We start from the raw sequence: 17,379 nt of genomic DNA on the forward strand, positions 1-17,379 counted from the left end.
GGGAGCTCCGGTTTCCTCCCACAAGTCCCGAAAGACGTGCTGTTAGGCGAATTGTACATTCCGAATTCTCCCTCCGTGTACCCGAAGAGGCGCCGGAATGTGGCGACTAGGGGATTTTCACAGTAACTTCATTGCAATGTTAATGTAAGCCTACTTGTGACACTAATAAAGATTATTATTGTATCAGATCAGTCGTGATCTCATTGAATTGGCAGAGCAGACCCGACGGGCCGAGTGGCCTAATTCTGCTCCTTTGTCTTGTGGTCAAATAATTGGCAACAGAAGCGGAAAGGAGGTGAGGGCGCCCAGATTTGGGGTGCTCCGCCTGGCAGGGTGCAGGTGCAGGAATTTCTAATAGGTCATTGGGCACCAACTGGAAGAGGATTCATGCCCAGGAGGAGCTGGAGGGAGGCAGCGACAGCAAACGATGGGTTTGAATGGCCTCCTCCTGCAGCTGTGGGACCCTTCACCTCGTGACCTCCCTGACTGGTCCATTGAAAGGGGCTGGATTTGGACTGGGAGGGACTCAGTATGGCCCCCTGCAGACATTGCTAAAGAAGTCTGCCTGGTGGCTCCGACTGGGATCTTCCCCGCATCGCAGCCAGTGCGTTGCTGGCGGCAGTGGGGATGGAGGAGGAGGGGGACACAGGGAGCTAGCACCACAATTGTTTGGTGCAGAGTGAGTGAGAGTGAGAGAGAGAGAGAGAGAACTCTACTCTGCGATTGGAGATCTGAAGCAGATCAGACCTCTCTCTGCCTTCATCCGAACTCTCAGCAGACTGACATCAACAAGGGTTGGAAATAAAATTCAATCACCAGGCGACGAGCAATATTAAAATGGGAGCGACATTCTAACCGGGAGCAAGGAGAGAGCGCAGAATCTCTTGGCTCAATCCGCTGGGACAAGGAGGATAGCTGTAAGTAAAGCTTTGTTCTATTTCTTTAATTTTTTTGCAACAACAGCAACAGAAATGTCAATTTCTGCAGGGAATTTCCTGCCTGGGGGTTTTCCCCGTGACAAAGGTTCCTTCCAACTTCATAGCTGACAGAAAGTGAAGGTTTGAGATTAATGTCACAATCTCCAATCGCAGTGGTTAATGTAACACTTCAGGAATTAGACGCCAGGGAGTTAAAAAGTCCTGATGAAATGTGACACGGATGTGTCGGTGATGGTTTGCACCGGACCACCCTTCACAGGGGTTGTCAGGGGTTCCGTCAGCTTCTGTTTTTTGTTTTGAGATGGATGCTTTGCCCAAACTGCCCCGGCCCCCTGGGGGGGGGGGGGGGGGGGGGACTTAATCATTAATGGGGTAGTCAGCAGGACTCTGCGGGGGAGGGAGAGGGCAGGGAGGTGTGTAGTGTACTGAGTGGGGGAGATAGAAAGGAGTAGAGAATGATTAGGGAGAGAGCGGGGTAGAGAATGATTAGGGAGAGAGCGGGGTAGAGAATGATTAGGGAGAGAGAGCGGGGTAGAGAATGATTAGGGAGAGAGAGAGAGGTAGAGAATGATTAGGGAGAGAGAGAGAGGTAGAGAATGATTAGGGAGAGAGAGAGCGGGGTAGAGAATGATTAGGGAGAGAGAGGTAGAGAATGATTAGGGGGAGAGAGAGAGGGGTAGAGAATGATTAGGGAGAGAGAGAGAGGTAGAGAATGATTAGGGAGAGAGAGAGCGGGGTAGAGAATGATTAGGGAGAGAGAGAGAGGGGTAGAGAATGATTAGGGAGAGAGAGAGGGGTAGAGAATGATTAGGGAGAGAGAGCGGGGTAGAGAATGATTAGGGAGAGAGAGAGAGAGGGGTAGAGAATGATTAGGGAAAGAGAGAGAGAGAGGGGTAGAGAATGATTAGGGAGAGAGCGGGGTAGAGAATGATTAGGGAGAGAGAGAGGGGTAGAGAATGATTAGGGAGAGAGAGAGATGGGTAGAGAATGATTAGGGGGAGAGAGAGAGGGGTAGAGAATGATTAGGGAGAGAGAGAGATGGGTAGAGAATGATTAGGGGGAGAGAGAGAGGGGTAGAGAATGATTAGGGAGAGAGAGAGAGGGGTAGAGAATGATTAGGGAGAGAGAGGGGTAGAGAATGATTAGGGAGAGCGAGGGGGGTAGAGAATGATTAGGGAGAGAGAGAGAGGGGTAGAGAATGATTAGAGAGAGAGAGAGAGGGGTAGAGAATGATTAGGGAGAGAGAGAGGGATAGAGAATGATTAGGGAGAGAGAGGGGTAGAGAATGATTAGGGAGAGAGAGAGATGGGTAGAGAATGATTAGGGAGAGAGAGAGGGGTAGAGAATGATTAGGGAGAGAGAGGGGTAGAGAATGATTAGAGAGAGAGAGAGGGGTAGAGAATGATTAGGGAGAGAGAGGGGTAGAGAATGGAGAGAGAGAGAGGGGTTGAGAATGAAGGGGAGGGGAGAGAGAGGTAGAGAATGAAGGATCAAAGGGGAGAGGGGGAGAGAATGAAGAGGGATGGAGAGGGACAGGGAATGAAGAGGGAGGGAGAGGGACAGCGAATGAAGAGGGAGGGAGAGGGATAACGAATGAAGAGGGAGGGAGAGAGATGGTGGTAGAGAATGAAAAGGAAGAGAGAGCTGGAGGGGCTAGGTAGAAAGAGGAGAGAGAATGGAGGGGAAGAGAAAAGGAGCGGGGAGCGAGGAATGAGAGACAGATACAGATAAGGGAAAGAGTGATGGTGTGAATTTCAGATAAACTGTAATTTAAAAGGGAATTGTCCCTATGTTCGGATGGATTAACGATCTTGGGGAGGAGCAGAGGCTGTAACTGAGGTTTTGGTGTGTATCATGTGTAACAACACAAATGATTCTGAGCTCGAATGAATGAAATCTGCCACATTTGGATATCACAATGTGGATGATCTCACAGTGAAGCCATGGCTGGTTAAGTGTTTAGCACCGTTTTTTAAACATCTATATCTGAGTTTAACCTGACCCACAATATCCCAAATTGGCATCATTTTAATTGTTTGGAGCCTATCAGTTTAAGTTCTCCCATTTTCGTTCCTCTCCAGCCCCTCGGTCATGGGGATGGTTTAGGCTCAGATTCCAAGGCTCCAGTTACACCCGTCCACACACCCATTGTCAATGTCTCAATCTGTATTGGAGGATAATCTAACTGTGGGGAGGATATTCAGACTCGACCAAGCATAGCCTCTGCCTTCTTCCTATAAATCCCTAAAACAACAGTTTGTCTTAAACTAGCACCTTTAATGACATGAAATGCCCCCAAAGAGTTTCGCAGCAGTGTTATCAAACCGACTCGCCCCTGCATAAGGCAATATGAGACAGATAATCAAAAGCTTGGTCAGAGAGGAATGTTTAAGGGGAGTTTTAAAGGAGGAGGGATAACGAGGAAGGTGGAGAGGTTTAGAGAGCGAATTCCAGAGCTTGGGACCCAGGTAGCTGAAGGCATGGCCCCCAATGGTGGGGTGATTAAAATCGGGGTTACTAAAGAGACCAGAACTCGAGGAAAGTAGAGACCCCAGAATGCTATGGGGCTGGAGGAGGTTGCAGAGATCGGGAGGGGTGTGGGGCTGGAGGAGATTACAGAGATGGGGAGGGGTGTGGAGATAGAGGAGGTTACAGAGATTGGGAGGGGTGTGGAGCTGGAGGAGGTTACAGAGATAGGAAGGGGTGTGGGGCTGGAGGAGGTTACAGAGATGGGGAGGGGGTGTATGGGCTGGAGGAGGAAACAGATGAGGGGTGTGGGCTGGTGGAGGTTACAGAGATAGGGAGGGGTGTGGAGCTAGAGGAGGTAAAAGAGATAGGGAGGGTTGTGGGTCTGGAGGAGGTTACAGAGATAGGGAGGGGTGTGGGGCTGGAGGAGGTTACAGAGATAGGGAGGGGTGTGGGGTTGGAGGAGGTTACAGAGATCGGGAGGGGTGTGGGGGTGGAGGAGGTTACAGAGATAGGGAGGGGTGTGGGGCTGGAGGAGGTTACAGAGATAGGAAGGGGTGTGGGGCTGGAGGAGGTTACAGAGATAGGGAGGGGTGTGGGACTGGAGGAGGTTACAGAGATAGGGAGGGTTGTTGAGGTTGGAGGAGGTTACAGAGATAGGGAGGGGTGTGGGATGGAGGAAATTACAGGGATAGGGAGGGGTGTGGGGCTGGAGGAGGTTACAGAGATAGGGAGGGGTGTGGAGCTGGAGGAGGTTACAGAGATAGGGAGGGGGTGTGGGGCTGGAGGAGGGTACAGAGATAGGGAGGGGATGTGGGGCTGGAGGAGGTTACAGAGATAGGGAGGGGGTGTGGGGCTGGAGGAGGTTACAGAGATAGGGAGGGGAAGTGGGGCTGGAAGAGGTTACAGAGATAGGGAGGGGAGTGGAGTTGGAGGAGGTTAGAGATAGAGAGGGGAGTGGAGTTGGAGGAGGTTACAGAGATAGGGAAGGGTGTGGGGCTGGAGGAGGTTACTGAGATAGGGAGGGGAGTGGAGTTGGAGGAGGTTACAGAGATAGGGAGGGGTGTGGGGTTGGAGGAGGTTACAGAGATCGGGAGGGGTGTGGGGGTGGAGGAGGTTACAGAGATAGGGAGGGGTGTGGGGCTGGAGGAGGTTACAGAGATAGGAAGGGGTGTGGGGCTGGAGGAGGTTACAGAGATAGGGAGGGGTGTGGGACTGGAGGAGATTACAGGGATAGGGAGAGGTGTGGGACTGGAGGAGGTTACAGAGATAGGGAGGGTTGTTGAGGTTGGAGGAGGTTACAGAGATAGGGAGGGGTGTGGGATGGAGGAAATTACAGGGATAGGGAGGGGTGTGGGGCTGGAGGAGGTTACAGAGATAGGGAGGGGTGTGGAGCTGGAGGAGGTTACAGAGATAGGGAGGGGGTGTGGGGCTGGAGGAGGGTACAGAGATAGGGAGGGGATGTGGGGCTGGAGGAGGTTACAGAGATAGGGAGGGGGTGTGGGGCTGGAGGAGGTTACAGAGATAGGGAGGGGAAGTGGGGCTGGAAGAGGTTACAGAGATAGGGAGGGGAGTGGAGTTGGAGGAGGTTAGAGATAGAGAGGGGAGTGGAGTTGGAGGAGGTTACAGAGATAGGGAAGGGTGTGGGGCTGGAGGAGGTTACTGAGATAGGGAGGGGAGTGGAGTTGGAGGAGGTTACAGAGATAGGGAGGGGCAAGACCATGGAGAGATTTTAAAACAGGATAAAAATGTTAAAAATTGAGTCTTTGACAGTTCGGGGGCTCAGGTACGTCAGTGATGACAGCAGGCGATAGGTAAAATGGCTAATGGAGTGTTTGCCTTTATCTCAAGTGGTTTGGAATACAAAGTGGTGGATGCTATAATTATAGAGATAGAAATCTCTGGATAACCCAATCTGGAGCACTGCATTCCGCTCAGGAAGGACATATTGGTATTGGAGGGAATGCAACGCATATTTACCAGAATGCTACCTTGGCTAATGGGTACAGGCTGCCCAATGGGTGCAGGCGGCCCAATGGGTGCAGGCGGCCCAATGGGTGCAGGCGGCCCAATGGGTGCAGGCGGCCCAATGGGTGCAGGCGGCCCAATGGGTGCAGGCGGCCCAATGGGTGCAGGCGGCCCAATGGGTGCAGGCGGCCCAATGGGTGCAGGCGGCCCAATGGGTGCAGGCGGCCCAATGGGTACAGGCGGCCCAATGGGTACAGGCGGCCCAATGGGTACAGTTTGAAGACAAGGGTACAGGTTGCATAAACTCAATCTGCTCAATCTGGAAGGTTAAGGAGTAATCTACTTGGGGTGTTCAGGATGATGAAAGGAGTTGTTGGGACCCAATGACCATGATGGAACGGCGATATATTTACAAGTCAGGATGGTGGGTGTGTTAGAGGGGATCTTCCAACTGTTGGTGTTCCCAAGTGTTTGCTGCCCTTGTCCTTCTGGATCGTGGGTTTGGAAGGTGCTGTCTGAGGAATCTTGGTGAGTTACTGCAGAGACGGTACACACGGCTGCCACTGTGTGTCAGTGGTGGAGGGTTTGAATATTTGTGGAAGGGGGAGCAATCAAGCGGGGCTGCTTTGTCCTGGATGGTGTCGAGCTTCTTGAGTGTTGTTGGAGCTGCGCTCATCCAGGCAAGTGGAGAGAATTCCATCACAATCCGGACTTGTGCCTTGTCGATGGTGGACAGGCTTTGGGGGGTCAGGAGGTGAGTTACTCGCTGCAGGATTCCTATCCATAAGACCATAACACATCGGAGCAGAATTAGGCCATTCGGCCCATCGAGTCTGCTCCACCATTCAATCATGGCTGAGACCCATTCTTATGCCTTCTCCCCACATGCCGGTCCTCTGCCCTACTACTGGAGCCACAGTGTTTATATGGCTGGCCCAGTTCAGTTTCTGGTCAATGTAATGCCCAGGATATTGATGGTGAAGATACCAATGTTGGTACCAATTATCCATGGTCTAATTGAATCGTGGAACAGGTTTAAGGGGCTGAATGGTCCCCTCCCACTCCGGTGGATCGAGAACAGAGGCAGGAACTCTGGCTAATTTCTCCTCCATCTAGCCATGGATTCTGAGACCAATGGTATCAGCCTTGACTAATTTATTTGAGACCAGCAGGACTGAGAATTGAGCCGTCCCGCTGAGCGACTGAGTAGATACGATGTTCTGTTTGGGGCCCAGGTTCAGCCGCAGATTGGGCGGATGCTGTATTCGACCTTCCGTACAGTGACACTGATTGCAGTCAGAGATGGGGAGACTGAGGGGGGTGTCCTTCGCAATGCCTTTGCCGTGGGCTGTGGAGCAGTGGGCAGTGTTCTCACCTCCTGAGTTAGGAGGCGGTGTGTTCCAGCCTCACCCCAGAGACCTCTGAGCTCATAACGCAGGCTGACCCTCCCAATGCAGTGCTCAGGGAGTGCTGCAATGTCAGAGGTGGTGTTCTTCAAGCGAGACGTGGAACCTTGGCATTCATGTGCTCTCAGGTGGGTGTGAAAGATCCTCCATGGTACCACGGGTAGGAGGCACGGCGGCACAGTGGTCAGCACTGCTGCCTCATGGCGCCGAGGTCCCAGGTTCGATCCCGGCCCCGGGTCACTGTCCGTGTGGAGTTTGCACATTCTCCCCGTGTCTGCGTGGGTTTCACCTCCACAACCCAAAGATGTGCAGGGTAGGTGGATTGGTAACGCTAAATTGCCCCTTAATTGGAAAAAATGAATTGGGTGCTCTAAATTAAAAAGAAAAGGTGAGGTTACAGCAGGGGGTCGGACGAGGTGGGGGGCTCTTTTGGACGGTCAGTGCAGATTCGATGGGCTGAATGGCACCATAGGGATTCTTAAATTTTGTTGGTAAAGTCGGAATATTCTTGCCGGTGTCGTGGCCAATGATCCTTGCTCATTAGAATCGTTGATTTCCATTATATTTCCGCATTTCCATGGCGGCAATGTTTATACACTATAGCTGCACCTTCAACGCTTTCTGAGAGAATGCAAGTTATTGAATTTGTACACCACAGCAAGAGACCATTCAGCCCATCAGGCTGGTGCTGGCTGTATGAAAGGGAAATCCAAATGGTCGCACTCGCCTGCTCTTTAAACCAAAACTACCTGGATTTCCCCAGCTCCTTCAGTGTAATGAAACGCGCCAAGGTGCGGTACAGGGTGTATCAGAAAACAAAATATCCCTCCGCAAGATACGGGAATATTCGGTCAGCTGACCCAAGGCTTCGTCAAAGGGAGAGGTTTTGAAGAGCCTCGTTAAAGAGGAGAGTAAAGTCGCGAGGTGGAGAGATTCAGGGAGGGAATTCCAGAGATCGGGGTCCGGGAACCGAGGGCCTAACCAACCAGCGATTAAAATCGGGAAGTGCAAGAGGGCAGGATTAGAGCAACATGGATATCTCGGAGGGTTGTGGGTCTGGAGGAGGTTACAGAGATAGTGAGATTTGTGGGGCTGGAGGAGGTTACAGAGATAGGGAGGGGTGTGGAGCTGGAGGAGGTTACACAGATAGGGAGGGGGTGTGGGAATGGAGGAGGTTAGAGAGTTAGGGAAGGGTGAGGGAATGGAGGAGGTGACAGAGATAGGGAGGGTTATAGGGGCTGGAGGATGTTACAGAGATAAGGAGGGGTGTGGGGCTGGAGAAGGTTGTAGAGATGGGGAGGGGTGTGGGGCTGGAGGCGGTTAGTGATAGGGAGGGGTGTGGAGCTGGAGGAGGTTACTGTGATAGGGAGGGGTTTGGGAATGGAGGAGGTGACAGATAGGGAGGGGTGTGGGGCTGGAGGATGTTACTGAGATAGGGAGGGGTGTGCGGCTCGCGGAGGTTACAGAAATAGGGAGGGGTGTGGGGCTGGAGGATGTTACTGAGATAGGGAGGGGTGTGGGGCTGGAGGAGGTTACAGAGATAGGGAGGGGTGTGGGGCTGGAGGAGGTTACAGAGATAGGGAGGGGTGTGGGGCTCGCGGAGGTTACAGAAATAGGGAGGGGTGTGGGGCTGGAGGATGTTACTGAGATAGGGAGGGGTGTGGGGCTGGAGGAGGTTACAGAGATAGGGAGGGGTGTGGGGGTGGAGGAGGTTACAGAGATAGGGAGGGGTGTGGGGCTGGAGGAGGTTCCCGAGATAGGGAGGGGTGTGGGGCTGGAGGAGGTTACAGAGATAGGGAGGGGTGTAGGGGCTGGAGGAGGCTACACAGATAGGGAGGGGTGAGGCCACAGAGGGATTTGAAAACTAGGATGAGCATTTTAAAGCCATGACGTAGTTTGACCGATCACCAATGTAGGTCAGCGAGCACAGGGAGTGAGAGGGGATCGAGATCTCAGTGTGAGTTAAGACGCAGGCTGCAGAGGTTTGGATGACAATTAGTTTCCGGAGGGTGGAATGTGCGAGAGATGCCAGGAGAGCATCGGAATGTTCGTCGTCTGGAGGTAGAGAAGGTGAACGAGGGTTTCAACAGCCGATGAGCTGCAGGGAGTTGAAGTTGGGGGATATGGAAATAGGCGGTTTTCGGAGCTGTGGTCTGATGTGCCCTTTGCCTCCGTCCCGATATACCGACAAATATTCCCTTTTCCAAACTTGTACTCAATCTTTCAATGTTGAGATCTGGAATACGCTGCCTGAAATAACTTTCCGAATTGAATTGGTTATTCACTTCAAAGGGAAATGGGGAGGCATTGGCACAGTGGCACTGTCCATGGTAACCCGGGGTAACGCTCTGGGGACCCGGGTTCAAATCCCCCCCAGGGCAGATGGTGAAATTTTAATTCAATTAGATTCTGGAATTAGAAGTCGAAAGGTGACCATGAAACCATTGTGGATTGTCGTAACAACCCATCTGGTTCCTTTAGGGAAGGAAATCTGCCGCCCTTACCCGGTCTGGCCTACATGTGACTCCAGACCCACAGTAATATGGTTGACTCTTAAAATGCTCTGAAATGGCCGAGTGAGACACTCAGAGGGATGGCACCAAATACAGCCAGCAACGCCCACATTCCCTGAACCAATAGGAAAAAAGAAACATGCAGGATGTCCAGGGGAGGAGCCAGGGCTGAGATTAATTAATAAACTCGCTGAAATAACTGGATAGTCCTTCCGCTGTACCGTTTCATTCTCTGATTCTCTGACACGGACTCAACTAATACTTATCTTTTCTCTTTCCTCAACAGGTCGCTAAAACTGTTTTATTAATAAGCACGGGCATTGGCGAGATCATGGTGTAACTGAATGATTCTTTCAGCCTCTCGTAGACACTGGTACATTGAGTCTTGCTGCCGTTCTAACCAGCAATGGGGGTTCTGATGTCCAAGAAGCAGGCGGTGGAGCAGGTGCAGAAGGCCAGTGTGGTGGTGTCGGCCTTCAAAGACGGGCTCAAGGACAAAGGGTCAACCAGGAACAAGGCCGAGCCAGCCCGGGGCAATGCGGAGAACCCCGGCCTACAGAACGCGGAGGCGGCTGGAGGATCTCAGCCCGGGACGGGGGAGGCAAAGAGGAACCAGACGGCTTGGGCGAGGCTGAGAGATGGAAAAGGGATGGAACCAGAGGAGCTGGAGTGGAATGATGAAGCCACGCCACCAGCCTTCGTCAGGCCCAAGCGGCAGTTGGGGGACGATGAATCGCTCGATATTAACCTGCGGGAGGAAGGCGAGGTAGGATCTGGTTTTGCAAATATTTCCCGCCCCACCCGGACCTCCCTCCCCAACACTGTTCCAATGGAACTCATTCGAGGCTTGAGGAACAAGGCCTCATCTTTCAATTAAACACCTTCCAAACTCAACATCGAGTTCAACAATTTCACTCTGCTCCCAATTTCTTCTTCCATTTTTTTTTTTGTTTTCTTTGTGATTTTCGGCTTTTTTTTCCTTGTGTTTTACTTTGTGATTATTTTTAAGGTTTTTTTTGTGAGTTTTGTATAGTTTTGATTTGATTTTTTAATGGTTGTTTTATTTGTTTGCGAACGGGAAGGATTCTGCAGTTCGGAATCTGCTACAGCCACCCGGGCCTCCTCCAGCCTCGTCTTTTGACTTTTTGCTTGACGTCTTACCATCTCTTTTTGCTTTGTGCCATTATCCCTCTCTGTTATTTAATCTCTCTGACCTTTCACCCGATCACAGAGCTTCCCTTTTGCTCCCCTCCCTCTGTCCTCTCGTTCTGTAGCTATCGTAAAACCTGTGACATGGCCAACCTTTCCTAGTTCTGAGGACAGGGCGTCGACCTGAAAGGTTAAATCTTCACAAGGACCATGGAGCATTCGCTCGTCAATCTCCCTGTGGGATCCGTGGAGTACAGGTTTCCATGGTAACGGGCGGAGATACGCCAGTCGGGGAGCCCGTTCAATGCCATCCCTGACCCGAACTGGGTTTTGTGTTACCTCCGGGACGAGACACTCGTGTTTTGAGTTTCTTTGAATAACCTGAATTACCACACCCTCTGTACAGGTTTCTAAGCACAGACCCCTCCCTTGCCCTCCTTCCCTGGAAGCGAAGTCAACATGATGCTGATTCCCGCCGTCAGTCCGGCCACCAGCCTTCACACCCTGCGATTGGCCAGTGTCAGACTTTTGGCCCTCATTGAAGAGGAATTGCCACCCAAGGAACCTGCCGGCCAAGCCAATTGGCTGGCAGCTCCATCGGTCCCGGTAGCGCCAAAGGGGCGTCAGTGGCCACAGTCGGGACTGCAATGAGGAGGCAGAATGCCCACTGGGTCCACGGAACTGCTGCGTATGGAGCCTTTGGTTGGGTGGGTGGGGAGGGGGGGGTGTATGGATTTATAGCTTGCGGAGGCAGCTCCCCTACCCACAGAGGTCCCTGGACAAATCAAACCTTTCCTTATTTCCTGTTGTTTGAAGATTGCACTTAAAAAAGATTGATCTGCCTGTTCCCACCCAGGTGCTGAGGCCAAACATTTTATGGTGTGGGTAGTGTATTATCAGAATCAATTATCTTGGTAACAAACCTAATTGACCCTTAATTACCTCTCTGGATATGGTGGGTGAGCTGCAGATCTCGGTGGCCCCGTATTATTGGGGTGAGCGCAGGGATGGGTAGATATGTAGTGGGATGGGCACACATCCCATTTTCTGTTCACCTCAACTGGAAACATGCCTGACAGGAGCAGGTAAAACTGAACCCTTTGTCTAACCTACTGAATATATCCAGAAGTAGTATTTCAGATGTCCAACATCCACTCTATTGCACTTCTCATATTTTGAAAAACTTGGTTATTCTAGGTCAGCACAAACCATTCTAAATTTAGAATTGCAACAGATCAAATCTCTTTCACGTTCACTCACATTGTACAGGATCCCAATGGATAAAATCCCTTTCCCATTCACTCACATTCTACAGGATCCCAATGGATCAAATCCCTTTCCCAGTCACTCACGTTGTACAGGATCCCAATGGATCAAATCCCTTTCCCATTCACATTGTACAGGATCCCAATGGATCAAATCCCTTTTCCGTTCACATTGTACAGGATCCCAATGGATCAAATCCCTTTCCTATTCACATTGTACAGAATCCCAATGGATCAAATCCCTTTCCTATTCACATTCTACAGGATCCCAATGGATCAAATCCCTTTCCCATTCACTCACGTTGTACAGGAACCCAATGGATCAAATCCCTTTCCCGTTCACAGTGTACAGGATCCCAATGGATCAAATCCCTTTCCCATTCACATTGTACAGGATCCCAATGGATCAAATCCCTTTCCCATTCACATTGTACAGGAACCCAATGGATCAAATCCCTTTCCTATTCACATTGTACAGGATCCCAATGGATCAAATCCCTTTCGCACTCACATTGTACAGGATCCCAAATGGATCAAATCCCTTTCCCACTCACTCACATTGTACAGGAACCCAATGGATCAAATCCCTTTCCCATTCACATTGTACAGGATCCCAATGGATCAAATCCCTTTCCTATTCACATTGTACAGGATCCCAATGGATCAAATCCCTTTCCTATTCACATTGTACAGGATCCCAATGGATCAAATCCCTTTCCCACTCACATTCTACAGGATCCCAATGGATCAAATCCCTTTCCCATTCACTCACATTGTACAGGATCCCAATGGATCAAATCCCTTTCCTATTCACATTGTTCAGGATCCCAATGGATCAAATCCCTTTTCCGTTCACATTGTACAGGATCCCAATGGATCAAATCCCTTTTCCGTTCACATTGTACAGGATCCCAATGGATCAAATCCCTTTCCTATTCACATTGTACAGGATCCCAATGGATCAAATCCCTTTTCTGTTCACATCGTACAGGATCCCAATGGATCAAATCCCTTTCCTATTCACATTGTGCAGGATCCCAATGGATCAAATCCCTTTTCCGTTCACATTGTACAGAATCCCAATGGATCAATCCCTTTCCTATTCACATTGTACAGAATCCCAATGGATCAAATCCCTTTCCCACTCACATTGTACAGGATCCCAATGGATCAAATCCCTTTCCCACTCACTCACATTGTACAGGAACCCAATGGATCAAATCCCTTTCCTATTCACATTGTGCAGGATCCCAATGGATCAAATCCCTTTTCCGTTCACATTGTACAGAATCCCAATGGATCAATCCCTTTCCTATTCACATTGTACAGAATCCCAATGGATCAAATCCCTTTCCCACTCACATTGTACAGGATCCCAATGGATCAAATCCCTTTCCCATTCACTCCCATTGTACAGGATCCCAATGGATCAAATCCCTTTCCTATTCACATTGTGCAGGATCCCAATGGATCAAATCCCTTTTCCGTTCACATTGTACAGGATCCCAATGGATCAAATCCCTTTTCCGTTCACATTGTACAGGATCCCAATGGATCAAATCCCTTTCCCACTCACTCACAGTGTACAGGATCCCAATGGATCAAATCCCTTTCCTATTCACATTGTACAGGATCCCAATGGATCAAATCCCTTTCCTATTCACATTGTACAGGATCCGAATGGATCAAATCCCTTTCCTATTCACATTGTACAGGATCCCAATGGATCAAATCTCTTTTCCGTTCACATTGTACAGAATCCCAATGGATCAAATCCCTTTTCCGTTCACATTGTACAGAATCCCAATGGATCAATCCCTTTCCTGTTCACATTGTACAGGATCCCAATGGATCAAATCCCTTTCCCATTCACTCACATTGTACCGGATCCCAATGGATCAAATCCCTTTCATATTCACATTGTGCCGGATCCCAATGGATCAAATCCCTTTTCCGTTCACGTTGTACAGAATCCCAATGGATCAAATCCCTTTCCTATTCACATTGTACAGGATCCCAATGGATCAAATCCCTTTCCCACTCACTCACAGTGTACAGGATCCCAATGGATCAAATCCCTTTCCTATTCACATTGTACAGGATCCCAATGGATCAAATCCCTTTCCTATTCACATTGTGCAGGATCCCAATGGATCAAATCCCTTTTCCGTTCACATTGTACAGAATCCCAATGGATCAAATCCCTTTCCCATTCCAGCAAAAGGAATTCAGTGCAGGTGAAAGTGGAGTTCTTCGCAATAGGGAACATGGAATCCAGCAAGGGATTGTTACTGAAATGGAAAGAAAATAGCGTGTATCAAAAATGAAAGAGTTCCGTGCACCTGATGGCCAATAAATTGTCGCCATTGCTTCAGTGTTCGATAGCAGTGAATAAAACAGGTTAGCTGCTGAGAGATAATGAAAGGTTCAGTATTCAGCCAGCAGAGTGAGGTAATCCTGCCACATAATAAATTATTGGTGCACTTGGCACTTACAATACCGTGCCTGCCTCTTGTCCTCACAGCGTGGAGAGGATATTGCAGCTATTAGAAAGATATAGATCAAGGCACCCGGAATAATTGAGGGATTCGATCAGACTTGTGCTTTCCAAACCGGTTTCCAACATGACCCCAATTTAGCGCCTGATAATTCATTTGACCCCAGCATAAACAATGCAGCTATAAAGCAGCACATTAACATTCGCTGTATAATTATTCAATTTGCAAAATATAGGACAACATGTAAACATACAACATGTATGGGGCAGCACGGCAGCATAGTGGTTAGCACAATTCACAGGTCCAGGGTCCCAGGTTCGATTCCGGCTTGGGTCACTGTCTGTGCGGAGTCTGCACATCCTCCCCGTGTGTGCGTGGGTTTCCTCCGGGTGCTCCGGTTTCCTCCCACAGTCCAAAGATGTGCAGGTTAGGTGGATTGGCCATGATAAATTGCCCTTAGTGTCCAAAATTGCCCTTAGTGTTGGGTGGGGTTACTGGGTTATGGGGATAGGGTGGAGGTGTTGACCTTGGGTAGGGTGCTCTTTCCAAGAGCCGGTGCAGACTCGATGGGCCGAATGGCCTCCTTCTGCACTGTCAATTCTATGATAAGCTCTATGATGTAAACATGTTGTAAACAGACCGGAAATGACAATTACAAGGGGGCACAAGTTCAAGGTGAGAGTGGAAAGATTCAGTGGAGATGTGCGGGGGAAGTTTTTTATACAGAGGGTAGTGGTGGCCTGGAATGCACTGCCAAGTGAGGCAGATCCCTTAGCGACCTTTAAGACTTATCTTGATAGGTACATGAACAGACTGGGTATAGAAAGATATAGGCGGTTGGTCTAGATAGGACACGTGATCGACGCAGGCTTGGAGGGCCTGTTCCTGTGCTGTAATGAAATGAAATGAAAATCGCTTATTGTCACAAGTAGGCTTCAATGAAGTTACTGTGAAAAGCCCCAAGTCGCCACATTCCGGCGCCTGTTCGGGGAGGCTGGTACGGGAATTGAACCGTGCTGCTGGCCTGCCTTGGTTTGCTTTCAAAGCCAGCGATTTAGCCCTGTGCTAAACAACCCCTGGGTTATTTGTTCTTTGCATCATGTAGACATGCATCATATCATAAGAGCTGAAATTTTCCACGACCAATAGTGACGGACGTGTTCAAAAATGAGATCAGAGAATCTCACATGAAGGCGCCAGGCACATTTCCTTGCAACATATATCCAGCACGCAATTGTCTCTACCCCCCTCCCATCCCCCCCCCCCCCCCAATCCCGTCAATGCCGGGCCACCTTTCCTGCCATTGAAAGTCGGGAACTTAATTTGAACGCATTTCCATCTCAATATTGTGGCCACGCACTGGAGTTACCCCCTAACGCCGAATTTAAACCCCACTTGGCCACGATCTGGGAACAGTGCGATTGACAACTGCCTGTCAGAGGCAGGCTCCAGGGGACCTGAACGGCGAGGGGAACTCCGAAGTGAGCGTGCCCAATATGGCACAGCACCTGTGAGGATCCCAATGCATGGAAGTGGCTTCATGGATTCTGGGTTTGGCGGGGGCGGGGGAGGGGCGGGGGCAGTGCTGGATGATGGGGTTGGTGAGGGCATGAGGGTGGGGGTGGTGAGGGCAGGGTGGGGGGGAGGGGGTGGGGTGAGGGAACCTCGGGGAAAACAGACAACCGGGAAACTACTGAAAGAGGTCAAAGCTGAGCACTGCTCCGCAGCTGAGGGCGTTTAGCTTGAGCAGAATTGACATGCTTAGACTCCAGCTAGTCAAGCAGTTGTGCCCAGTGAAGCAGCATTAATTCGTGTCAGTGCTGTGGCTGCTCCTCCACTGTTAACTGTTTCTGTGCACATGTTCTGCAGAATCATCGGATGACTGGGCAAGATTTGAGGTTCCCGTTGAGAAAGATGAGCGCTCCTAATCTCCAGATTTATGTTTCAGTTGACATTGAAATGTCGCATTCATGGTACGGGCAAAACACAAAACCCGTGAGTGGAAGTTCATAAGAACATAAGAACTAGGAGCAGGAGTAGGCCACCTGGCCCCTCGAGCCTGCTCCACCATTCAATGAGATCATGGCTGATCTTTTGTGGACTCAGCTCCACTTTCCGGCCCGAACACCATAACCCTTAATCCCTTTATTCTTCAAAAAACTATCCATCTTTTTCTTAAAAACATTTAATGAAGGAGCCTCTACTGCTTCACTGGGCATGGAATTCCATAGATTCACAACCCTTTGGGTGAAGAAGTTCCTCCTAAGCTCAGTCCTAAGGTTCAGACAACACCCGTGCCTGGGTTGAGAGCTCAGGATGCAGGCGAGTCTCTGTAGCTGTTACCGCTCAGTTGTACGGTGTGGGGCAGTGCTGGGCAGGGGAGGGGCATGGTGAACCATCATGTGCACTAATCACTGGCCATTCATGTGGTGGCCTGGACTCTCCATTGTGCGTTAAGGGGTGACTTAAGGCGGTGACTTAACCAAGAGCGGTGCTTTGGAGACAATGACTGACCTGGCGACCCTCTCTTTGATACTGTGGTGAGTAGATCTTTAGGAAGATGGAGCCCGGTGATCTCGCTGTCTGCCTCACTGCCGATAGGCCAGAGAGAAGAAGGAGGAGAATGCGACAGAGACGCCTGGCACGCCAAAGGAAGGAGCAGTACTCTGAAGACCAAGGGGGAGTAGGGTCTCCGCCACACGCAGGGGGTGAACCACAGAGAGCCATGGTTTGTGGGTGCCTCATTAGACCCAGGGTCTATAGACAACAGATGAGTCTCACCAACGCCTGCGCATGTCAAGGGAACTGGTCACACATGTGCGCCTTCTTCAGGATGTGGCACCATGGGGTCACAGTGGGCATCCAGTGCCAGTATCGACTGAGCTCAATTTCTCCGGCTGTAGCTCCTTCCAGGACTCCACTGGGGAGATCTGTGCGAGATCCCACAAGCCTCCACCTACAGATGAATCCAGGAGGTTACGGATGTCAGTTTTACCAAGGCACATGACCTTGTGACCTTTGACCGTGATCAGCCATCCCAGGAAGCGAGAGCGCTGGGATTTGCTGCGATTCCCAGATTCCCGAAGGTGTAGGGTGCCTTCACCTGCACGCATGTGGCTCCTCAATCTCCCAGGCAGCAGGCTGCCCAGTGTGTGAACCGCAAAGACTTCCAATGT

The 17,379-nt window shown here is 50.3% G+C and overlaps 1 protein-coding gene across 1 annotated transcript in view; it reads left to right on the forward strand.

Moving 5' to 3' along the window:
• Positions 1–571: 571 nt before the first annotated feature.
• Positions 572–17,379, forward strand: part of phf24 (PHD finger protein 24) — a 135,667-nt gene continuing 118,859 nt past the window's right edge. The window contains exons 1-2 of the mRNA XM_072515642.1: positions 572–917; positions 9,578–10,057. Of these exons, the coding sequence (XP_072371743.1) occupies positions 9,698–10,057 (360 nt within the window). The 5' untranslated portion in view covers positions 572–917; positions 9,578–9,697. The remainder of the gene's footprint in view (positions 918–9,577; positions 10,058–17,379) is intronic.

The sequence above is a fragment of the Scyliorhinus torazame genome, chromosome 9, assembly GCF_047496885.1.
Source record: "Scyliorhinus torazame isolate Kashiwa2021f chromosome 9, sScyTor2.1, whole genome shotgun sequence".
In the NCBI taxonomy this organism is placed as follows: domain Eukaryota; kingdom Metazoa; phylum Chordata; class Chondrichthyes; order Carcharhiniformes; family Scyliorhinidae; genus Scyliorhinus; species Scyliorhinus torazame.